Below are 25,823 nucleotides of genomic sequence, written 5' to 3'. Positions count from 1 at the left end.
GTCGGGCTTTGCTGAAAAATGAGCTTTGTGTGACTGAGTACCCTGACTTTTTTAACTTTTGAAGGTTTCAGCAAAAGATTATACTAGTTACACACTCAACTTTTTCTCTATGTCATTCTTTCAGAAGGTATCTCTTAATTTTAGTGTATTTTGCCATTTGAATAGAATAGGAATTTCCCAAATCATCAAGTCCTATTTTCTTTTTGTTTAACAGATATTCCCTCAATTTGTCTCTCTCCTGCTACTTTTTAATATAAATAGTAAGAAGAAACCAGACCATACCTCAGCAATTTACTTGGGAATCTCTTCAGCTAAATGTCCAAGTTTATCACTTACAAGTGCTGCTTTCCAGTGAACTGTCAGAGATAATTTCACTAATCATTCTGCTACTGCATATGAGGATATCACGCCTCCAGTTTCCAATAACAGGCTCCTCACATCCTTCTGGACCTGTGCTAGCAGGGTCTATGAGGTGTATATTTTTACTTACAAGTGGTTCAAAGCAATAATGTTCCTCAAAGTTCTTCCAGCCTCCACCCACTGCCCAGTTACCAAGCCACTTCCACATTTTTAGGTATTTGGTACTTTCAGTGTCAATATCTGTATTAGTTTTCTATTACTATGTAACAAATTACTTTAAATTTAGTGGCTTAAAATAAGACATTTATTACCTGACAGTGTCTCACACAGCTGGAATGTGGGGGAAAGGGAGCCCTGTGTTTTGGCTACGGAAGTCTGGAATGGAGTATCCACCTCACTGAACTTGGAAAGTGGGGAGGAAGCAGTCTTGGTTCAAATATTAGAGGCTTTTAGCTTTCTTACTGAATTTGTGTAGATTTTCTTGAGCAGATATTTCTTCGTGTGCTGTTTGTCCTTAGGACCATTTCCAAAGGCCTTTAATGGTTGATTTTTTTTTTTAATATGATTTTTACTACTTTCACTGGGGATCAGGTCAGTGGGTCTCCTCATGCTGCCATGCCAGAAGTCAATCTTCCATTATTTCTTCATAGTATTTCATCCCCTCTTCTTCTGAGACTTTGATTATACATTTGACCCTTGAACAATGCAGGGTTTAGTGGTGCTGGCCCCCTACACAGTTGAAAATCCATGTACATCTTTTGGCTCCCTCAAAACTTAACTATTGATAGTCTACTGTTGAATGGAAGCCTCACTGATAACATAAAGAGTCGATTAACACATATTTTGTGTGTTATATGTGTTATATACTGTTACAACAAAGTAAGCTAGAGAAAAGAAAATGTTATTAAGAAAATCATAAGGAAGAGAAAATACATGTACAGTACTGTATTGTATTTATCAATACTGTAAGTTTACATTGTTTACATAGCCTGTCAATGCCTACATCAATAATGTCTTATGTGATGCAAAACACTGTAGCTGTTATATGTATTACTAACACTAGATTTCAAAAATGAAAAGATCATGTGAAAAATAACTTCATATTTATTTACAGGTATAAGGATTCATGCACTGATAACAAAGAAGCAGTAATATGATTGCCTTATAGTAGGATAGTATAATCAATACCATTGCTTCACGGTAGCTTAGCCTAGGCACTAATGAATGAACCATTATAAAATTCTTATGGCATATAGTATTACAGTCATATTCATAATACAGCACTGAAACATTATTACATTAAAGAAAAACACCTGTCTGTGATGATGATAGGCTGATACACAGTTTCTCCAATTGTGAGAGAGACAGAAAGAGGTATATTGTATAGTAATGTAATTCTTTGAAAGCAGAGTTATAAAACAGTAAGAAAACTAACACATTATTAATTTTATCAGTCACCTTATGCCTATGTAAGAATACACTATCCACTTCAATATAAATACTGCACACAATGTTCTACACACATATTTTTGTATATTTCTTAAAAAATTCCACATATAAGTGGACCAAGCAGTTCAAACCCATGTTGTTCAAGGGTCAGTTGTATATACATTAGATTTTCCCCCACCATATCCCATTAGACTGTCACAATCTTTTCTGTATTGTCTATCCTTTTGCCTCTCTCTCTCCCTCAGTCTAGAGATTAGCACCAGTTCAGAGCCTTTAGCTAGTAACTCCCAGGAGGTCTTGGTATTTCTATGTCCCTAGGGCACAGTCACCCTGAAAAGTGTCTGCAGGTTCCACTGGAAAAGATTTCATGTAAGATTCATAGTATAGTGGCTGCTGGGTCCTACCTTAGAGGTAAACTGCCTTCCCCTCAGTTGGATGAGAAGTTGAAAACCCCCACTACAGCAACTCGAATTAGGAAACAGCAGACCTAGAATTTTTTTCTGCCTCAATATGTCAGGCAGCATCCTATAGGCTGCCCAATTATTTCATTTTTAAGAATGCTCTGATTAGCCATCACCACAGATCCCTGTGGGTCAAACATCCTCTAATTACCATTTTATCCCTGTGGCTCATTGTAGTAGTTGCACTCACCTTGTCACGTATGATTAAGCACTGTCACCTGACCTCTAGCACTCTGAGATCCCTTCATTCACATTAAGATCAAGTAGCCCAATTCCACTGCAGCATTCTCCACCATCATCTCCAGCCTACAGAGCACAGGCCCACAGAAATCTTCAAGGATGTCCGTGACCCTCTCACCAATGATTTTTAATGCCTTGGAGCATGTCTGCACAAATACCCTATCCCATATATCAGGGCTCCACTCTTTCCCTACTAGTGTCTTTACCTTATTGTAAAATCCATAACAGGTAGGGCATTTAATTGGCAGTGGAACTCAGTGACAGTATGAGGACCTGAGCTTGGTCTTCAGCTTTTTTTCCATCCCTAAGATGAGGAACTTCTTCAAACATGCCATGCAGGCTTTCTGGCACTCTACCTGTGTTTTCTGTTGTATTATATAGCTTTCAATTTCCTTTTTCCTATGCATATTCTTTAGGACCATCAGATGAACATGGGAAGCTCCACAACCTTTTGGATAATGATTTTTGACACAGTGCTTAAATGACACAGCAGTTTGATTCCCCAAACTTTGGATTCCACCTGTACTTCATTCTATGCCACATGTGGTGTTGGGTAAGTGTGATACTACTACATGCCATGTACCAAGGAACCTCTCCTAACACCTGCCCCCTACTCTTCCAACCACCAGCGCAAAGACTTTATTTTTCCTTCCTCAAATTAGTAACCCAATTTCTGGGGTAACTTCTAGTATCTATTACTGTATCTGAGAAGTGCATGACAGGAAAGAGGGAGCCCATATGCATTAGAAAATTTGAGACTTTTTAAAAATGTACAATATACAAAGATTTGGGAAGGGTACCGGAGAACCACAGGGGTAGTGCAATACTCCATGGCTAGTAAAGGTAGGATTATCTAGGCCTGAGGGACAAAGGGAAAGAGGGGTTACTGAAAGCTTGAGATACAGAGCCTATTTGGAGAGGGCAACCCCCCAGGAAACTTTAGAGAAGAGACTCAGTCAGCATCTGGTGACACTACAGGGAACAAGCTGGGAAGTAAAGTTCCTGACCACATTGTCCACCACTTACTCCCAAAGGACAAGGGAGCCCTTTGATGTAATCAATACAGGTTAGATTCCCTGGGATGTAGAGCAGGTGGAGGAGGGTGGAGACTGAATCCCAATGGGAAGATGGAGAGATTTCTAGCAAATTAGCGAGGGTCATGTTAGCAGTACTCACTGGGAGTTGTGCCTGCAGTGAGAAAGCGTACCCCTATTCAGCTGTTATTATACTGTGAGGAGGAGGGTAAAAGGCATATTGTTTTTAGAGGGTTAATTCCAGCAAGACTGGGATTTGCCCAAGCTGGTCTCCTAAAATAAGAAATGCACCTGTAAGTTACTGACTCATGGTAAAGGCATGAAACATACTAAGAGTGTTGTTTTAGAACCATTGGTCCGAGGAGTTTGGATGGTTTTTACCAGCCTGTCAGCTTTGCTTATTGGTAACAAAAAGGTTGATCATTTGCACCTGGTCTTGGTGAACATCCCCACCAAGAGCTCTGCTGTTGAAGAGCTACAACATAGCAAGAATATGCCTACATAACCATCACTGCAAGAGAATCCTGGGCTGAGACTCCATTTTGTGCTCTCTGGTTCTAAGGTACTCTGTGAACACATCAGTGGTTCCTATTCCAAAAGAAGTGCATATTTCCAGGGCTCTTATAGAGAGGGAAGGCAATTGGAGCTTGCATCTGGCCACTTTAGACCCCTGGGTATGAGACAGCTCTTGGCTGTGAGGCATATCCTCAATGCTGTTGCTACATTGCATCCATTTCCCCCCCTGTGCTAAACTACAGATTTGCAAGGTTTGACATTTGAGGTCCCATGCGTCTTCTTTAGCAATGGAACTGTTTAGCTGTCATAGTTATGGCATCTAAAGAAGGAAATATACCATCCTATGAGATGCGTTCCATTTGCCTTTGTTTATAGTCATGATTTGCTCTAAAAACAGTTTCAGGTTCTCTTCAGTAGATATATTAATCCTTGCCTTTATGGATTCTTACTCCCAAATTTTTATACCTTACAAAGGTCCTCAGCTCTCCCCCACACCCACCAAATAAACATTGCAACTCTTCTGCTCACCTTAGGGTTTACACTTAATACAACTGCAATCATAATGAATATATAAGTCAGTGGACATTAGCTTTTTTTTTTTAAATTTTTTTTACGCGGGCCTCTCACTACTGTGGCCTCTCCCGTTTCGGAGCACAGGCTCCGGACGTGCAGGCTCAGTGGCCATGGCTCACGGGCCCAGCTGCTTCACGGCATGTGGGATCCTCCCAGACCGGGGAACAATCCTCCCGGACCGGGGAACGAACCCGTGTCCCCTGCATTGGCAGGCGGACTCCCAACCACTGCGCCACCAGGGAAGCCCGACGTTAGCTTTTAGTGTGAATCAGAATCACCTAGGGAGCTTGTTAAAAATGGAGATTCCAGCGCTCGACTCAGTGGATCCAAAGTGGGGGTAAGGAGTTCACATTTTCAACAAAGTCCTCTGGTGATTTTATCGTGGCAAATTTGCACACTTTAAAAACATGCATGCATTAATGAAATGAGATAGGGTTAAATTTGTGGTACAAACCCTTCTACATGGCGTTTCATTTGGAACTGCAAGTAAACCCTGCTAGAGAAATAGAGTCCACAGTTATTTATCTAGACCTGGAATGATCTGAGGCAAGAATGCCTAACTCAGCTATCATCATTTACAAATTTATTAAGAACCTATTACTTGACAGGCACTGTGCTAGGCATTAGAGGTACCAGGATAAAAAGGACAAATTGTGCTTTGAGAAGCAGAGTCCAAAGCAGTGTTTCTCAATTTTTAAAAAATTTAGCCCACAATCAGAAATTTATTTTTCATCACAACTCAAGGTATACAAACATACATACATATATAAGTAAAATACAAATTTCACAAAACAATACTCACCCTACCTACCTGGGATACAATTTGATATTTACTGTTTAGCTCTAACCAAAGCTATTCTACCCTACTTCATTAAACAATTTCAGGTATTGACTCATTGAATTTGTTTCAGGTTCTACTACTGTTGGGGATGTGGAACTGCAGTTCAACAAACACAGGCTTACTTAATAATCTGTAGGATGTATCTTATGTAGCACATGTATTTATCCTTTTAGGCACATATTTCACATGATGGTGGGAGTGGGAGGCTAAGGAGAGTTTCCTTATAAACCAGTGCTTTGCAAACTTTAAAGTGCACAGGAATCACCTGAAGATCTTGTTTAAATGAAGATTCTGAATGAGTAGGTCTAGGATGGGGACCTGAGATCCTGCATTTCTATCTCTTAGATGATGCTGATGCAGCTGGTCCATGGACCACTATTTGAGTAGCAATGCTCTAAAAATCACAAGTATGGGTAGGTGTGCTAACCTTGTAATGCAGGACCCAGCAGGAGTCTCCTAGGAGATAATTTCCTCTAAGGAAAAAGGAATGGAGCAGAGAAGGTACTAACAGATGAGAAAAGCACAGTGTGCATGACTCAAATTTTATCCCAGCTTCCCATATCTGAATCTGATGGAAAGATGGCTGTATGTAAAATCTAAAATTCATTAGTGACCAAAGGAGCACTGAGGTATTACCACTTGGATAAGTATAACTCTAAAGTGAAGAAAAGGGCTTTATCCTCATTTTGATCAGTGTCATGGTGTGGGGCAGGTTTAGGGCTCACTGGGGACTCCAGGGAAATCAATTGAGCTTTGTCGTCTTGAGGACATCAGTCCATCAGCAGCAGTGAGGACCTTAAGAAGATGGAGGACTCATGAGAAGTGGCACAGTGCCCAGCAGACATGGCAATACCCAGGGGAGGTTTGTACCCACCTTTTGGCTTCCTGGAACTTATTCCTGGACATAGGTGAGATGTACATCAACCCTCTTCCAAGTGTCTGATGGGGTCCTGGTCCTGCTAGTATAGGGGAAAAGGTAGAAGCCAGCCTAACACAGCTTACATACTCAGTACCTCATCTAATCCATTCCACAATCCTGTGAGGCAATTATTATCCCCATTTCAGAGATGACAAGACTGCTCTTTATAGCAATTGATCTGTTATAACTGCCAAGTTGATTCCTCCAGATACGAGTCCAGAAGTAATGTGAGTTTTACATAACATTTTAAGTTCTGACAACAAGAATTTAGTGTCTCCACTGCCTTCATAAACTCAGTAAACAGTTCTTTGTATTGCTTTTTATGTATTGCTTTCCTTTTTTATATTTTAGCATTTCTTTACAAGAATAGTAATCTGTGTTCCTTGGGAAAAATTAAACAGATGAGTAGAAAGAAAACAAAGAAAATAAATCACCCACAATCTCACAACTCATAAAACCACTGTTAACCATTTTTTGGTTTTGTTTTGTTTTGTTTTGCGGTATGCGGGCCTCTCACTGTTGTGGCCTCTCCCGTTGCGGATCAGAGGCTCTGGACGTGCAGGATCAGCAGCCATGGCTCACAGGCCCAGCCGCTCCACGGCATGTGGGATCTTCCCGGACTAGGGCACGAACCCGTGTCCCCTGCATCGGCAGGTGGACTCTCAACCACTGCGCCACCAGGGAAGCCCACCACTTAACCTTTTAGTGAACAAAGTTTTCTATTTTTCCTGTGCATAGATGTACAATATAAATTTCTGTTCTTTTACAAAAGGGGACCGATTCTGTAGATGATATTATAAGCTGCTTTATTTTTCCAAGAATCATAACGCCTTTTTAATGCACATGGGTAAAAATCTCCTACTGACAGAGTACTCTAGTTGGATCAAAAAGTTGTTGATAACAAGAGTGACCCCTAAAGCAAAGTATTTGCAAAACTTTAAAGCACAGGGCCTGGTAAACGCCTGCCAGGGGCATTACACAAAAGGAATGTCTTCAAAGCCCCTTTGTGTGGCCCTGCAGCCACCCCTGAGTTCCCTTGGGCCCCTCGGGTGGAAGGGGTCCTGTAAACTTTTTTGCATCCACATAAACCCCCCCAGTTTCTGTCTGGTTTTCTTCACCTCATCCTCCACCCTGGCCATCTCGTCAAATTCTCTTATCATCTCTTCATTGCTCAAATGCATATCGTGTATGGCCTCCTTGTATTCCTTGAGACACTGAGCCAGCCCCTTGTTGGTTTTTCTTTTGGCCTTCCTGGGTACATCATCCCCAGCTGGGCGCTTTCCTGCAGCCCTTGGTTCGCTGGCTGGCTTTTCTTCTTTTGGCTTTCCCTCGCTCACTGGCTTTCCCTCACTTACTGGCTTTCCCTCACTCTCTGGTTTTCCTTCTTTTGGTTTTCCCTCACTCACTGGCTTTCCTTGGCTCTCTGGATTTCCTTCTTTTGGCTTTGCCTCACTCTCTGGCTTTTCCTTATCCTTTAGTACTTCCTCATCTTCTGCCTTTCCCTTGAAATCAGTCCTTCCCTTGTTTTCTAACTTTTCCTTGTCTTCCACAGTACAAGCTACTCCCGGCTTTCCCACATCCAGTGGCTGTTCTTTGTTTTCCATCTTGCCTTGGTTCTCAGGCTTTCCTTCATTTTCACTGCAGAGTTTTTCCATGTTGAGTGTCCCCTCCTTTTCTGTCCTGGGGGATGGGGTGGGGCAAGGGGAGGAGAAGACAAAGAGGAAACAAGGGAGATGAGGGCTTGGGAATGGAATGCAGGTCCGGATAGCAGCAGTTGCTTCTCGCCCCTTGTCAGGGGTCCCCGGACCTGGCCCAGCCCTCCTAGTGTGCCTTCTGCCCACCCTCTATCCCACCATTCCTCGTGCACACTTGAGCCAATCATTTCCCAGACAGACCCTGCCATTTTTCCCTACGCTTGCTCAGCATGGCAGTGTGTGTAAATGTGTTGGGAAGTGGACAGTGGGGCCCCCAATTCTGCCCGGGCCGTGCCCTCCACACTCCCCACTCCTCTGGGTCCCTGTCCAGTGCCCTCTCCTTCACTGACCTGCGGGGATCTGAACAAGTTTCTCCTCTTTTTGTAGCCTAGCAGAATGCTGGGAACAACAGCCTCACAGACCTGCGGACAGACAGGAGAAAGGGCTGGGAGCTCCGAGGACGCAATCTGGGCCCTCCTCATCCACCGTTGCCTCCCCCACCTCCCCTGACCCCGCACCTCAGTCGCCAAATCTTTTTGTCAGGCCTCAGGATCAGACCAGGATGCTTTACAAACTGTTTGGGTCGCTGGGACCCCTCCCCGGCAGGCAACCCGCCCCGCCCCCACCCCTTTACGCGGAGATCAATATTTCCTCATAGGGGCAGAGTGTGAGAGGGGGGTTATTTCCAGAATTTGTCTACGTTTCACGGTCGCACTGCTTCCCCCCGTCCCCCCGACCCCATTTCAGGCTCGAAAATGGATGGAGGGCGCAGAGGAGGGGCGTCGAAGAGGCGGCAGGGCCGGTTGCAGGGTCCTCCCTCCCCACCTGCCCACGCCGCGCCCCGTGCCCCTCCTCACCCATCTCGGGACCCCTTCCCCTCTCCCCGCTGCTCCCGGATCCTAGTCCCATCCGCTTCCACCCCCACCCGGGCCGCCAGCAGCGCCCACCTTCACACTGACCTGCAGCGCCCGGGCCGGGCCTGCGCCTCCTCTAGCTCACCTAAGCCCGCTCGCCCCTCGCCCGCCACCCGGGCAGCTCCGGGAGCTGGTTCTGCGCGGTCGACGGGAGCGACGGCGCTGGGACCAGATTGCAGGGTGCCCGGCCAGTCACGTGAGCGCCACGTCACCAGAGCTCGGTCTCCCCCCCGCCCCATCCCAGAGGGACCGGACAGCTGAGGACTGTGTGGGGGCGGGGTGGTTGGAGAAGGAGGAGTTACCGACAGAGCAGGTGGGGGGAGGCTTCCTGACTGCAGGTGCTTTACCTGGCGCCTCTCAGGTCCTCGCTCAGCATCCCTCTGAGATGCCCTTCATCCCCAGTTGTGACAGCTGATCACAGGGAGGGTACCCGACTTCTCCAAGAGCGCTCCACACGGAGCCCCACAGCCCGCTTTCAAGACCAACTCTGCCTGACTCCAGAGCCCTGGTGGTGGTGCCAGCCAGGAAGCTGCGCTGCCACCTTGAGTAGCAGCTATGTCCTGAGCCTCTGCTCTTCTCCGGTCCATGTTTTCTCTCTCCCTGGCTGATCTCTGTTCATTTCCCTCTTAACACAGATGATTTCCAAATCTACATATCCAGGTTATTCCCTCCCCTGAGTCTCAGACCTTCTTTGCCAACTGTCTATTGGATGCCACCGCCTGAATGTCCCTGAGGGACCTCAAAATCTATAACCCCAAACTGATTTTACCAACTTCCTTCTCGCCTTCTCTGTTCACTTCTCTCCACACTGGAAACTTGCACTCCAACGTTTAACCTATTCTCATCTAGAGAGAATGTCAGACTGCTAAAAAGTTAAAAAAGAAAAAAAGGGTGCATTAAAACATTCAAAATTATGGACCACAGATGAACAGAATCATCAAAATCCTTGGTTCACAGCTTCCTCTTATCATTGACCCCTGTTGACCCTCTTTCCTTTCTTTCCATCCCTTCCCTTCCCTTTCCTCTTTCACTCTTGTGAAACCACAACCCAGCTCAAAAACTAGAAAATTGACAACATTATAGTTGCTACAGTGTAGTGCCATATATTTGGTTTTGATGATATGACTATACTGTGTCTTGGTTTGGATCTCTTTAAGTTTATTCTGATTGGAAATAATGAACTTCTTGGATGCACAGATTATTGTCTCTCTTCTAATTTGAGTAATTTTCATCCATTATTTGTTCAAAACTTCTTTCCACCCCTTTCTATCTCTCTTCTCCTTCTTGGATTCCCATCGTGGATATATTAGTATGCTTGATGGTGTCTCATGGGTCTCTTAGGTTTTGTTCATTTTTGTTCTTTCTTTTCACTTTCTGCTGCTCACACTGAAGGATCTCAGTTGACCTGTCCTCAGGTTAGCTTATTTATTCTTCTCCCTGCTCAAACATGCTTTTGAACCCCTCTACTGAGCTTTTCATTTTAGTTATTGTACTTTTAACTTCCAGAAGTTCTGTTTAGTTTCTTTTCATAGTTTAATTCTCTTTATATTCTGTCTCTCTACTGATATTCTATATCTTCTGAGGCATTCTTCTCCTCATTTCCTTTAGTCCATTGTCCAGTGTTACCTCTAGCTCTTTGAGCATATTTAAGACAATTCATCTAAAATCTTTGCCTAGTTAGTCCAATACATGAACTTTCTCAGTCAGTTTCTAATAATTTTTTTTAATTTCCTGTGAATGGACCATACTCTCTCATTTCTTTATATACCTCACAATTTGTGTTGGAATCTGAGTGTTTTGAATATTAGCAAGTGTCAACTCTAGAAGTCAGATTCCCCCACTTCACAGGATTTGTTGCTCTCTGTTGTGGATTATTGTTTCCTTGTTTAGAGCCTTTTAAAAAAATACTTTTTTAAATTCTGCATTTTTGGTCTTATTTGGCCACTGAAGTCTGTGTTTCATTAGCTTAGTGGTCAACTGGTGTTTGGACAGAGTCACTTTAAATGCCTACAGCCAACAAAAGAAAAAAAACCCCTACTTTCCCAGTCTTTACAGATGAGCTCTGCGCTGAAGCACTTTTTAAATGCTTTACTTTCTGCTTGTGCAGAGCCTAAAGGCCAGCTAAGGTGAATGCTTAGCGTCCTCTGTGGCCTTTTCTGAGCATTTTTTCAATCTCGGGCATGTACATAAACTTCTTGATTCCCCAGTATATGTGAGTGTTTAAAAGTGCTTGTTTCGCCATGTATCTCTTTTCCCTAATGCTTCCTACCTAGGCTTCTCAGTTTGTCTCTTGCTTAGCCCAAATGTTGTTCCTTGCCCCAGGCTGCTGTGGCCAATACCTTTGACTTTAAATACTTTTGGCAAATGCCACCTAGGAAGCTACTGTTCCAGCTCCAGTCCTGGGAATGCTCTCAGTCTTCTGTGACAAAGGGAAATTTTGTGCTGGTCCTTGAGACCGCCACCAGACAGACCAAGATCAACCACATTTCTATGAGAATAGGATACAAATTCCTCCTCCTGTCACTAGCAATCTTAACCAGGATAGTAGGCTGCCATCCACAAACTACTGCCAATTTGGGGCATGGGTGATGGTAGGCAGGCAGTCTAAAATTTCTTGCCACAAAGCAGGAGCTTCTTTCTGCACCAAATTTCCCCCAGTTGTAATTTTTTGACTAGATTCCAGAGTTCTGCAAAAGTTGATTCTGATAGTTTTTGCCAGTTTATTAATTGCTTTTCGGGGTGAGGGGATGAAGTCCTGGATTTCCATACCCTGCCACTTTCAGTAATGTTACTTTTCTTTCTATTTCTATTTGTCAAGTTTGGTAGTTTGTGTCTTTATATGAATTTGTCCATTTCACCTATCTGGTCTTATTTGTTGTCATACAGTTGTTCATAGTATTACCCTATAATCTTTTTTAAACACATAGAATTGGGAGTGATGTCCACTCTTTCATTCCTGATTTCATTAATTTGAATCCTCATCCTTTTTTCCTTGGCAGTCTACTTATAGGTTTGTAGGATTTTTTTAAAAAAATATTTTTAAAGAAACTGCTTTTTGTTTTAATAATGTTCTCCATTGTTTTTCTAGTCTCTATTTCATTTATATCCACTCTAATTATCTGATTTCTTTGGGTTTAAGCTGCTTTTCTTTTTCTAGTGTTTTAAGGTAGAAATTTAAATGATCGATTTCAGACTGCTTGATGGAAACCACATCTTTAGCCATCATAAGCCCATGAACACTGTTTTATAATTATCTTATTTAAATCAAATGGGAGAGGAAAGAGTTATAAACAAATATACATATACTGTCTGTATTAATTTTCTATTGCTGCTGTAACAAAGTACAACAAATTTACTGGTTTAAAACAACAGAAATTTATTCTCTTATAATTCTGGAGTTCATAAATTTGAAATAATTTCATGGGGTTTAACCAAGGTATCAGCAGAGCTACACTGCCTCTGGAGGCTTTAGGAGAGGATCCATTTTCTTGCCTTTTTCCAGCTTCTAGGGCTGTATTCCTTGACTGTGTCCCCTTCCTCCATCGCCAAAACCAGTAGCAGAGCATCTTTAAATGTCTCCCAGCTTCCATCATCACATCACTTTTTTCCTCTTCTGCTTAAAATTTCCTTCTGTCTCTCTCTTATAAGAACCCTTGTGATTGCATTTAGGGTCCACCCAGATAATCCAAATAATCTCTGCATCTCAAGATCCTTAACAATCACAAATGTAAAGTCCCTTTTTGCCATATAGGGTAACATTCATAGGTTACAGAGTTTGGACATGCATATATTTTGGGAGGCTATTATTTGGCCTACCACTATGTCTTTTATATTTACCTAGTTAGTTACCTTGCCAGTGCTCTTCATTTCTTCATGTGGACTCAAGTTACCATCTAGTGTCCTTTCATTTCAACCTGAAGGATTCTGTTTAGTATTTCTTACAGAACAGTACTAAATATTTTAAAATTCTCTCAGTATTTGTTATCTGGGAAACTCTTAATTAATTCTTAATTTTAAAGGAGAGTTTTCTGGTTAAGAAATTTTGGTTGACAGTCATTTTGTTTCCACATTCTGAAAATGATGTGCCACTGTCTTCTGATCACCATGATTTCTGATTAGAAGTCAGTTATAGATTAATGTTTTTCATCATATTTGATCTTTGAATGTATTTTCCTGTCATTTTCTCTTTCTCATCTCTTTTTGATATTCTCATTATGTCTATGTTGGTATGCTTGATGGTGTCTCAGGGTTCTCTGTGTCTGGATACTTTTCTTCATTTTTATTTATTTTTTGTTTCTCAGACTCAAAAATCTCTATTCACCTATCTTCAATATCACTGACTCTTTCATCAGCCAGTCCACCAATGAGGTGTTCTAGTGAATTTCTCATTCCAGTTAGTTTCTATTCAACAGGGGGAAAACTGCCTTTTCAACAAATAGTGCTGGGAAAACTGGATATCCACATGCAAAATAATGAAGTTGGACCCTTACTTTACACCATTTATAAAAATTAACTTAAAATGGATCAAAGATCTCAACATAAGAAGTAAAACTTTGAACACCAAGGAAGAAAAAGGTGGGAAAAACTTCATGCCATTGAATATGGCAATTATTTATTGAATATGACACCCAAAGCATAGACAAAAAGTTAGGTAATTGGTGCTGTTGACCTAAAACAATAAAACAACCAGTTTTTCACTTTTTAAAATATTTATTTATTTATTTTTTAGGTTGCACCAGGTCTTAGTTGCAGCATGTGGGATCTTCACTGCAGCATGTGGGATCTTTAGTTGTGTTGTGTGGACTTCTTACTTGTGGTATGCAAACTCTTAGTTGCAGCATGCATGTGGGATCTAGTTCCCTGGCCAGGGATCGAACTCTGGTCCTCTGCATTGGGATCACAGAGTCTTACCCACTGGACCACCAGATAAGTCCCAAAACAGTCAGTTATTTTAACAACAGAATAGATTTATTCAGGAATAGCAAAGAATTGCAATTCGGGACATGTAAGCTATGGCAAACCACAAAGTCTGGAGAACAGAGGAGAGGAATGCTCTTTAATAGGGTAGAAGGGGGAGTTGGGAGGAGCTGTTATACACAAAGAGACCTTTGGAGGAAATTGGGAGTTCAAAGTGTAGTGGCTTTTCACTGGCTGAGCTGTGACAATCTCTCATTGGCTGAGCTGTACCAGGCAAGGAGATATTCTTCCTTCTTCCAGCTGGGTAGTAAAGTAGTAACCTTCTTCCTATTGGGGATGTAAAGTTACTTCTCTTTCTGTTGGGTCTGCAATTGACTTTGAGTGGTAGGGCATGAGAGCTTTCCGTTCTGGCCTCCTGACTCCATTTTAAAAGAGGTTTTTGTTTATTAGTTTTCATATTTTCACCCTTTTGATCAAAATTTTTCTCTGAAAGCATTACTGATCAAGAGTCAGGTTTTACTAGATTCAGTGGCCTTTTGTCCCTCAATGCCAGGAAGACCTTTCTGGGTGTCGTGTCCCATGTCAGAGGGAAAGTGAACATATTGGAAACCTATTGATGCCACATTCGAATAACAAGGAGGGGTAAGAAGGAGATCTCTCAGGCATTTCCCATTTAAAGTATGTATCTTAGAACAGTGAATACAGCAATAGCACACTCAAAACTAAAAAAAATTAAACAAGAGCTTTGAGAAGACACGGTGCAGGAATAAACATGAGGCAGTGGCTGATGAACTTTTCAGAAAACTAACAAAACTTCAAAGGACAGAGCATGGAACCAAAGAGGTTTATTCTCATGCCTGAAGATGTAATGGGATTTACCTTGCTAGGTTTTGACCTGCTTGGGACCCATCACCACTTTCTTTCTTTCTTTTTTTTTTTCTTTTTTCTTTTTTTTTGGTGCTTCTTGCATGTGACGTTTCTTTTTTCTTTATACATTTATTTATTTTATTTACTTATTTTTGGCTGTGTTGGGTCTTCATTGCTGCACGTGGGCTTTCTCTAGTTGCGTGAGCAGGGGCTACTCTTCATTGTGGTGCACGGGCTTCTCACTGCAGTGACTTCTCTTGTTGCAGAGCACAGGGTCTAGGTGCAAGTGCTTCAGTAGTTGTGGTTTATGGGCTCTAGAGCGCAGGCTCAGTAGTTGTGGCACACAGGCTTAGTTGCTCCATGGCATGTGGGATCTTCCAGGACCAGGGATCGAACCTGTGTCCCCTGCATTTGCAGGTAGATTCTTAACCATTGCACCACCAGGGAAGTCCCCCATCACCCCTTTCTAATCTCCTATTTCTCCCTTTGGAATGAGAATGTCTATCCTATACCTGTTCCACATTGTATTTTGGAAGCACATAAATTATTCAGTTTCACAGGTTCACAGATGGAGAGTAATCTTGCCTCAGGATGAATCACACCTAGAATCCCACCCATATCTCATTTAGATACTATTTAGATGAGATTTTGGGGACCAGGGGTGGAATACTATGGACTGAACGTTTGTGTCCTCCCCAAATCCATATATTGAAGCCCTAATCCCCAATATGATGGCATTTGGAGATGGGGCCTTTGGGAGGTAATTAGATTTAGATGAGATCACAGAGGTGAAGAGACCAGAGCTCTCTCTCCACCATGTAAGGATACAGCAAGAAAGCAGCCATTTGCAAACCAGGAAGAGAGCTCTCACTAGACACTGAATCTGCCAAAACCTTGATCTTGGACATCCCAGCCTCCAGAACCATGAGAAATAAGTATTTATTGTTTAATTTACCCAGTCTATCGTATTTTGTTATAGCAGCAGAACTAAGACAATTTGAATTAATCAAAATTAAATACTTTTGTGCATCAAGGAACACTATCAAGAGAGTGAATAAGCAACATACAGGATTGGGAAATATTTGCAAATCATATATCTGATAAAGGGTTAATATCAAGACTATATAAAGGACTCATACAACTCAACAACAACAAAAAGAGCCCAACTAATAATTGGACAAAGACCTTGAATAGGCATTTCTTCAAAGGAGATACACGAGTGGCCTAAGTATGTAAAAAGATGCTCAACATTAGAGAAATGCTAACCCAGACCACAATGAGATATGACTTCACATCCATTAGGATGCTACTATAAAAAGAAACTCAGAAAATAATGTGTTGGTGAGGATATGGAGAAATTGGAACAGTTGTACATTGCTGGTGGAAATGTAAATTGGTGCAGCTATTGTGGGAAACTGTCATTTCCTTTAAAAAAATCCATATAATTACCATATATTCCGGCAATTCCTCTTCTGGGTATATACTCAAAAAAGAATTGAGGGCAGAGGTTTTTTTTTGTTTTTTTTGTTTTTTTTTTTGCTGTACGCGGGCCTCTCACTGCTGTGGCCTCTCCCGTTGCGGAGCACAGGCTCCGGACACACAGGCTCCGGGGCCATGGCTCGCGGGCCCAGCCGCTCCGCGGCATGTGGGATCTTCCGGGATCGGGGCACGAACCCGTGTCCCCTGCATCGGCAGGCGGACTCTCAACCACTGCGCCACCAGGGAAGCCCGAGGGCAGAGGTTTAAACAGATATCTGTACTCCCATGTTCATAGCAGCATTATTCACAATAGTCAAAAGGGAGAAGCAACCCAGTTGTTCATTGAGAAATGAATGGATAAATAATATGTGGCATATACATTCAGTAGAACATGATTCACCCTTAAAAAGGAATGAAATTCTGCTACAGGCTATAATACGGGTGAACCTGGAAAACATTATGCTAATTTAAATAAGCCAGACACAAAAAGACAAACACTGTATGATTCCACTTATGTAAATTCCCTAGAATAGTCATATTCATATAGACAGAAAGTAGAATAGTGGTTACCAGGGACTGTGGGGAAGGGAATAGTGGAAAGTTATTGTTTAATGGGTACAGAGTTTCAGTTTGGAATGATGAAAAATTTCTGTAAACGAATAGTGGTGATGCTTCCACAAAAATGTGAATGTACTTTAATGCCCTTGAATTGCACACTTATAAATGGTTAAAAGGTAATTTTTATATTATGTATATTTTTCCACAGTACAAAATCCAGAAAATTGGACCGTTTTAAAGAGAACAATAAAGTGGTATTTAGTACATTCACGGTGTTGTGCAACCACCATCTCTGTTTAGTTCCAAAGCATTTCCATCACCCCAAAGTAAAACTCCTTATTCACTAAGCAGTTTCCCTCCTTTACCCTCTCTCCGCAGTCCCTGGCAGCCATCAATCTGTGTTATAACTTGTATTGGTCTTCTTCTAGGTCTTCCATAACAAAATACACAGATTTGGTGACTTTAACAACAGAAATTTAATTTCTCACAGTTCGGGACGTTGGAACTCCAAGATCAAGTTGTCAGCGGATTTGCTTTCTCCAGATCTCATTATACCCTCATTTGGTCTTTTTCTCCTCCTCTCCTTACAAGCATACTAGGAATATTTGATTGTGGCCCCACTCTATATCCTCATTTAACCTTATTTACCTCCTTAAAGACCCTGTCTCCAAATATAGCTACTCTGGAGGTTAGAGCTTTAACCTATGAATTTATAGGACACAGTTCAGTACCTAACAGTTAACCCTCTGTCTCCCCAATATTCATGTCCTTCTCATATTAAAAAAAAAAAAACAACTTCATCCAGTACCAACAGGCCCCAAGCATTAACCCATTCTAGCATCAACTCCAAGTTATGTCTCATCTAAATATCATTTAAATCATGTCTGGATGAGACTTGAGGTATAATTCATTCCTAGGCAAAACTCCTCTCCAGTTGTGAGCCTGTGAAATTAAGAAATTACATGTTTCCAAATTCAGTGGTGAAATAGGCATAAAATAGACATTCTTTTTCCAAAGGGAGAAATCATGAAGATTTCCCCCTGTGTTTCCTTCTAAGAGTTTTATAGTTTCACCTCACACATTAGGTTTCTGATCCATTTTGAAATAATTTTTGTATATGGTGTAACGTAAGGGTCCAACCTCATTCTTTTGCAGGTGGATATCCAGTTTTCCCAACACCATTTGTTGAAAAGACTGTCCTTTTCCCATTTTATCATCTTGGCACCCTGTTGAAAATCATGTGGCCATATCTGTGCGAGCTTTTTTCTGGATGTTTATTCTATTTCATTGGCCTATATGTCTGTCTTTATGCCAGTAACACACTATTTTGATTATTGTAGCTTTGATAGGGGTTACATTGCAATGAACGGATTCTCCAGTAGAGCTTCCAGTGGGAGCCTGGCCCTGCCCAGACATTGATTTCTGACTCCCAGTCTCCAGAACTGTGAGAGAATAAATTTCTGTTGTGTGTGTGTGTTTTTTTTAAGCAGCAGCCACAGGAAACCAATACCAATGGTGAGTGGCAGGCTCAGTGGCAAATGAGTATTTATCCCTATTTTCACCTTACCACCTTTTCCCTGAGACAAGCAGATAAACTCTCCTTTGTTAATGGATAAATCCAAAATGGCTAGGACAGACTCTTACAAGCAAGTTTTTTTTTTAATTATTAATTAATTAATTTTATTTTTGGCTGCATTGAGTTTTCATTGCTGCACGTGGGCTTTCTCGAGTCATGGTGAGCGGGGGGCTACTCTTTGTTGCAGTGCACAGGCTCCTCATTGCGGTGCCTTCTCTTGTTGCAGAGCACGGGCTCTAGGCACGTGGGCTTAAGTAGTTGTGGCATGCAGGCTCAGTAGTTGTGGCTCGTGGGCTCTAGAGCACAAGCTCAGTAGTTGTGGTGCATGGGCTTAACTGCTCCGTGGCATGTGGGATCTTCCCAGACCAGGGCTCGAACCCATGTCCCCTGCATTGGCAGGTGGATTCTTAACCACTGTGCCAGCAGGGAAGTCCCTCAAGCAAGGTTTTAAATGTGCAAGAGGAATGTAATTTTTATTAATTTTATTGTTTATATTTTCCCCATATTGTAATGAGAGTGAAAGGCATTACATAGTGTTCAGTTCATCTTATTAAGACATACAGACCCTCCCCTTGAACTTTTATTTATAGTCTTGCTTTACAGAATATTTAATATTTTTACATAGCATATACCAATTGTTCCCCTTATGATTTCATCTTTTCTTCTTTTTCTAATGTTCAGATAGCCCTTCTCTTCTCTGATCTTTTCCTTGGATTCAGATTAACATATATCTATATTTTCTTTTAGTTATTTTATTGGTTTGTCCTTAATATACTTCGGATAAAAATATATGCATGGGTAATTCTCAAACTCCAGTGTGCATCAGAATTACCTGGGAGCCTGTTAACAATGCAGTTACCTGGGCACCATTATCAAAGTGTGGTTCTTGGGTGTGGGGCTAGGATTCTGTATTTTAAACAAGCTCCACATGTGATTCTGAAGCATTTGATAGGCTAGCAAACTTTGAGGAGCACTGACATTACTATCTTAAAAGGATCTCATGGGTTGATTTTGGGGTGTAATTTTTCCTCTCTGATGTGTCTTTCACAAGAAAAACATTCTAGATAAATGAAATGACTTCCTTAGGCTCACACAGTCAATCAAGGATAGTGCAGAGAAAATAAACCAAAGATATTTTAGTGACAAATTATACCCAGTTGTTCTGAACTCTACATGTACATCAGAATCATTGTGGGTGCTTTTACCATGTAATGGTCCCTTGATCTCACTTCTAATGAGTCTGATTCAATAAGTTGGAATTGGGTCCTGAGCTCCACTTTAAAATCTGAGGTAATTCAAACCTGCAGCCAATGTTACAACCTATGCACTAAAGATAACAGCATAAAAATAAAAGTTGTCTCTTTAAAAAGGGGATGACCTAGTGGTAAAATAAAGTCTGATGTGTGTGTGTGTGTGTGTGTGTATGTGTGTGTGTAATGAGGAGGGGAGTGTCCAAACTTGAACTAAAGTTGGGGTCTCCACTTTAAGTCCAGAGATGTCTGATGAACTTGTAGGATGCAGTGGATGTGGAGTAAAACCTAGTTTCCTGAATTGTTAACCAGTTTACAGGTGATTCTGATGCAGCTGGTCTTTATAACACATGTTGATAAACACTGACATATATTAATATTACAATGTCCATGTGTTGAAACTGATGTATAATGCTTTCTCTGTTGTGTTCCTTTTTCTTTTTTTTTTTTTTTTTTTTTTTTGCGGTATGCAGGCCTCTCACTGTTGTGGCCTCTCCCGTTGCGGAGCACAGGCTCCGAACGCGCAGGCTCAGCAGCCATGGCTCACGGGCCTAGCTTCTCCGTGGCATGTGGGATCTTCTCAGACTGGGGCACGAACCTGCGTCCCCTGCATCGGCAGGAGGACTCTCAACCACTGCACCACCAGGGAAGCCCAGTGTTCCTTTTTCAATTGCATGCTACAGTCTGCAGAGAAAAGAAGTCACTTGCTCACAAATGATCAGAGGCAAACCTGGGCCCAGCTTGCAGGACTTTCAAGTCAGTTATAATTACCTGCAGTGCCGTACAACTTACCAGAACTTGTGCTAGGCACCGAGGGTAACAGAACAAATGAGACAATATATTTACTGTAAGAAGGGCAGTCTAGTTAGGGGGCAGTGATGACTGGTTGGTGGAACATGTCCTAAAACAAGGGTCCATCTCCTGGATCCCCAGTCTCAGCCTGTTTCCCGCTGATCTGTGATTACAGGTTTATTGAGCAGAGCAAAAATCAAAGTAAAGGAAGAGGAAATCTGCTCTGGATCCATGTAGGTTGGTGTGAGTAGAGACTACCAAGGACTCCTGCGGTGAGGGTGGTGTGGACCAGAACAGTCTTGGGGACATAAAGCCAGCCCAACACCTGTGTATGCAAAGAGTGAAACCTGTAGCAGTGTCTATGCAGAAAATGGACTGCCAAGAAGACTGGGTCATATTCATGGGAGGATAGAAGAGATAGTTGAATTCTGAGCACACTATCATGAGTGTCACTCAGATTTATCTTGGGGAAGGGGGGGTGAGGACAAAAGTCTGAGCAAAACCGCAAAGGGCTGTTTGGATCCTTAAGCAGCACTGGGGAAGTACCCACTTGAATTAAGTATAACTCTAAAGCAGGAAGGGGCATTCTCCACATTTCTGAATGGGGAAACTGGGGATTCAGACCACTCAGGGATCCAAAAAAATCAGTGGGTCTTTGTTACCTTTAAGACTCCAGCACATCAGCAGTGGTGGGTACCAGTGGAGGGAGGAAAACCTAGCAGAAGGGGAAGGAGTGCCTAGCAGTCATGGCATTATCCAGGGAAAGGAGACACAGCAGCATAGGTGTAGAAAGGTATCTCCTACCTGGCAGTCAACTGGACTTGCTGGTAGGCCTACTCCTTTGGTCCTTACCTAAATATGAAGGACACCTAGAGGGCTGGGCCTTGCATGTGTCAACTGAGCCAGCCACAGAGTTCGGTCATTACCTCATTTGATTCCCACAGTAGTTCTATAAGGCATGTACTATCTTCATTTTATAGATGAATAGGCTGATTTTAAAGAAACATATCTGTAATAATTACCAGGTTTGTGCTAAATAAGAGATCCAGAGGTAATATAAGATTTATGTCTTTAAATTGTGCCTCAAGTATTTATTGTCTCCATTCCCTTTATAAGCTGATTGGTAAGTTATTTGCATCTTACATTTTTTTCTGACACATGTGTATTCATTTTGGGAAAATGAGGAAAAAACAGATAAAAAATAAAGAAAATAAGAAAAAGACGCATTCTGATGTGTATATATATATATAAAATATGCATGCTTTTAAATGAGATAGTATATCTACAGACTGCTTTCTACACGGCTTTATTAGCTTTACAATATGTAATAGACATCTTTCCATGCAAGTTGATAAAATCTCCCCTGCTGACAGAAAAACTTACAGACAAGTCAAAAGTGAAAATTAAATCTCCAGTCAGAAAAATGACAGAACACGAAAGGTTCACAGTAAAGGGTACATCAAGAAAATGCAAGTTTGGGAAGCAGGGGGGTTTATGATTATTAACCTCAGCATTCAAGGCATAAGGCAAAATTCATCATGATGGTCATGGTGAGGAGGATCTCCAATAAGAATGCGCAGACTGTACCTCAACTGAAGCTCCCTAATTTTCCTCCTTAGCTCTCTCATCTCCTCCATGAACCTTTCCATATCATCTGCATCTCCATCTATGATGTCAATGTTATTGACAAGCCTATTGGGCATATCCTCTCTAAAATCCTGGGCAGGTGGAGCCCATTCCCCTCTAATGTTTCCCCCAGGTTCTTGGCCTTCACCACCTCCCAAAGGGCGGGCTTCCTCATTCTGCACTGGAACCTGCTCCTCTCCTCTGCTTTCCTTGGGGACATTTTCCATCTTGAGATTTTTTTTCCTGCTTCTTCTTCCTAGTAGATAAAAGGATTGAATGTTTTGTAAGAACAGGATTCAGAGCTCTGTGAGCAAAGGTTTTCCCACCTGAGAGACTTTGTGTGCCCTCTAAGGGGTGCCCCAGATCTAGCCCTGCCCCAAAGCCCACCATTTTCCCTGAAAATCCATCCCAGGGCCACTCGTGGCACAAAAACGAAGGACAGGTTGTGGCCTGGACCGTCTCTGAAAAACCAGGTCTTAGCCTACAGGGATCTTGATATGCCCTCCAGGGGCACCCCAGAGCTTGCCCCTTTACTCCCTTCTTCCCTCACCAGCCACAGGCCCACAGTTTCTAAAGACTCGGCCAGATTTCTCCTGCACTTAAGTGGGGCAGGGAGGGCTGGGAGTCGCCCAAATTCTGTTATGATCCCTGATACCCCTACACCAAATGGTCCCAGGCACCTCCCATACCTGCAGGAATCAGAAGCAGTCTTCCTCTCGTAGCCTTCAAATCTGCTGCACCAACGGACGTAAAGACCTGCAGACAGAAATTCGACAATGGCCAGGACTGATCACTCGACTAAAGGACCAGTATCGGGGGACACCAGCTCCGTTGTTGGTTTAGGACTCTGCTAGAAATATGTTGCTGCCTTCTCTTTCTCCTCCATCCTGTCTCACAGCTTCTTTTCCCGCCCTGTGACGCGCTACCCTGCCTTCCAGAAGAAATCAAAGCTGATTATTTCCAGACCAGTTTCACCTCTTCTTTAGGCCCCTTATCTCCACCGTCTCGTCCTTCCCGTCATCTAATTACCATTCCTTGAACACAAATGGACAGCTTGCGGGGAGGAGGAGTCCGAAGAGCTTGCTGGGTGGCTACGTGGTTCATTTATAAAGAATTTCAATCTGGGTATCTGCCAGGACCTTTTGGGACCCAGTGGACTTTCTGGAGCTCACCCTCGGGCCACTGCCCACCATTTTATGCATCAAGATGGATGAAGGGCGAAGAGGTAACGTGGGCATTGCAAACCTGTCCCCGCTGCGGCGTCAGCGCTTTGTCAGGCTTACCCCAGGGTCCGCAGGCAGCGCCCACGCTTACACCGACCTGCAGGAACCAGAAACTGTTTCTCGTTCCCCGCCTATATCCCGAAGTCGGTAGCCCGCCCGATCGATTGCCTCCGCTACAGAAGGGACATGCTTCCCAGACCTAATCCCTGTCCCTATCTGCAGCAGCCGCCCCGGTCCCCGCCCCCCAACCCTCCCCGGAGTTCCCACAGCCCACCATTTCTGGCTCCAAAATGGAAGGAGGGTGGAGAAGAAATACCGGAACGGTGGCCTAGACCCGATGCAGAGTCCGCCATCCCCAACCCAGGGTCACCGGTTGTGCGCCCCCTCCCGTCGCCCTGCAGGACTCAGGCCGTTTCCTCGCCGTCTCCTTTTCTAGTCCTTCGCTTCCAGGCGTCGCCCGATCGCCCACCTCCTAGGAGATACCAACTGGTACCCATTCTTAACCCTTGGCCCCTCTTGATCTCCTCCCACCAAGCCCTCTATTTCTGCACCAAACGTGTGGACATCGGGGAAGGGATAGAGAGAATCCAGTCTTGGACCCGCTCTGGTCTTTGCCCTGAGGCCCCTGCTCCCCTCCCCAGTCAGCACCCTCCAACCTGCCAAGAATCCGGGTCAGCTTCTACTACTTCCTCCTTCCTGGGTGCAGGTTCGTCCGTCTTCAAGGCAATAGCGAGCCGGCGCACAGCCACAAACGACTAAGGACTGCAACTGGGAGGAGGGACTAATCCAAGGGCGGGCTCTAGGTCTCGTAAGGGCTACGTCACTGTGAGCTCAGATCCCCAATTATGGTTCGTACCTGCGGTGCTGCAGAGGGTTGTGGGCGGGGCAACCTTTCTCCTCATTCCCACCTTCCCCCCACCAATACCACTGGGTACTGCCCATCCGTTATTTATTTATTTATTTGTTTGTTTGTTTATCTATTTATTTATTTTTCTATTTAGCATCCTCGACACCAAACGGGTCATAATATTTTGTCGTATTTGCCTTTGTCCTGATTTGTGCTGGAGCTTTTAAAGAATTGCGTCTTCCTCTTCTATAATATTAAATGCCCACTTCTTTCCCTTCCACTCGCCGGCAAGTAAAGCCTAGAACTGACCCTATTAGTCTTGTTGGTTTTGTCCCAGGCTGGAACCGGGACGGGGGAGGGGGGTGCAAGGCTAGGGAGTCTGGAAAATAGGTAGGAGGTAACATTTTAAAAATCACTTTCACTCTAATTATTTCCCTTTCTGTTTATTTACTTTTTGAAGGGGTGGGTGATTGTTTTTGTTCTGTTTCCCATCAGCATGCATTCATTTTTTGGTTGTTATAATTAGACAATACAATTATTTTCAGTTGAAAACCGATTCAAGTTGCAAAAACTTGGCAACATGTTTCTGCTGTTGAATCATCCTATAAATATAGACCCTCCAGATTGCACCCTCACCCCCTTTTAAGGACTTTGAGATATAAACCTATGCTGCTGGTTTCCCTTATGAAGGGCCTCTGTGCAGTCCTTTTATGAGATGAGGCAGTGAGTCTAATGGAGTCTTGATGGTGGATTTTCAGATTTTGAGAACCTGTGACAAATGTATCATTTCCTCTAAATTATATTTAAATTATATTAGTACAACTTCACTTTACAAAAAGACTCTAGCATAGCTTCTAAAATAGAGCAACACTGAGGTCTTCCAACAATTCAGAACAGTAATTTGGGAAAGTTATGCTGACAGGTAAAGAGTATTGTGAAGCCACAATATTAAAACAATATTATACCAGAATAAATATAGGACAAATGAAGTAGAAGAGAAAGCCAATTTTCAAACCCAAATATGGAGAAATATTAGTAATGTGATTGAAATATTTTGAATTAGTGGGGAAAGGTTAGATTACTGAAGAAATGGTGCTGGGATAATTGGTTAACTATTTGGAAAAAAACGAAGTGTGTTATTCCTGTTATACACTTAAATACAGACACTAAATATTTAGATAAAAAGACATAAATCATTGAAATAGTATATAACAAATGTTATTTTGTATATAATTTTAGGATGGAAATTTTTTTTTTTTAAATATAGCACCAGAGACAGACATAGCCAAAAGGCAATTGGTCCAATCCTGCTGGGGACCCTCTAAGTCTAAGGAACCATGTACAATGCTCCTCAGAATTATCCCAATAAGAGATGGGAAACTGGAGCATTTATCCACAGATGTGGGTCCTTTATTGGTGGATGTTACCCTAGGAATGTTAAAATCTCTGGCACATCTAGGTTGTCCTAAGCTTGGGCTGAGCAACCTCCCAAGGTGCCAGAAAAAGCCCTCAGTAAAATTTAGAAATAAGATAAAGTGGAAGGACAATATCTTTTTATCCCTGCCTCAGGAATTATACTATTCACATTTTACTCTAAATCAGTCCAAATATTTACCTTCAAAATAAAGATAATACACACACATTGATTCCCATGTTTATGGTTATTGGGCTGTCTGTAGTTTTCATT

At 42.6% G+C, this 25,823-nt stretch overlaps 2 protein-coding genes across 3 annotated transcripts; both read right to left on the bottom strand.

Annotated features, from left to right (window-relative positions):
• Positions 1–7,366: 7,366 nt before the first annotated feature.
• On the bottom strand, positions 7,367–8,061 carry TCEAL2 (transcription elongation factor A like 2). Its single transcript, XM_060087407.1, has one exon. The coding sequence runs from the start codon at positions 8,046–8,048 to the stop codon at positions 7,368–7,370; it is 681 nt and encodes a 226-aa protein (XP_059943390.1). The 5' UTR covers positions 8,049–8,061; the 3' UTR covers position 7,367.
• Positions 8,062–21,730: 13,669 nt separating this feature from the next.
• On the bottom strand, positions 21,731–24,056 carry BEX5 (brain expressed X-linked 5). 2 transcript variants are annotated; one of them, XM_060087335.1, is made up of 4 exons: positions 23,946–24,056; positions 23,564–23,761; positions 22,756–22,822; positions 21,731–22,322 (listed from the first exon to the last, which is right to left on the bottom strand). In XM_060087335.1, exons 2-4 carry the CDS (start codon positions 23,564–23,566, stop codon positions 21,955–21,957), a joined length of 438 nt encoding a protein of 145 aa, XP_059943318.1. In that variant the 5' UTR covers positions 23,567–23,761; positions 23,946–24,056; the 3' UTR covers positions 21,731–21,954. The 2 variants fall into 2 exon arrangements, with proteins under 2 accessions (XP_059943318.1, XP_059943319.1); XM_060087336.1 differs by lacking the exon at positions 23,564–23,761.
• Positions 24,057–25,823: the final 1,767 nt, after the last annotated feature.

The sequence above is a fragment of the Mesoplodon densirostris genome, chromosome X, assembly GCF_025265405.1.
Source record: "Mesoplodon densirostris isolate mMesDen1 chromosome X, mMesDen1 primary haplotype, whole genome shotgun sequence".
Classification (NCBI taxonomy): domain Eukaryota; kingdom Metazoa; phylum Chordata; class Mammalia; order Artiodactyla; family Ziphiidae; genus Mesoplodon; species Mesoplodon densirostris.
The sequence above is the reverse complement of the archived record's forward strand: the minus strand, read 5'-3'. Positions and strand labels throughout refer to the sequence as shown.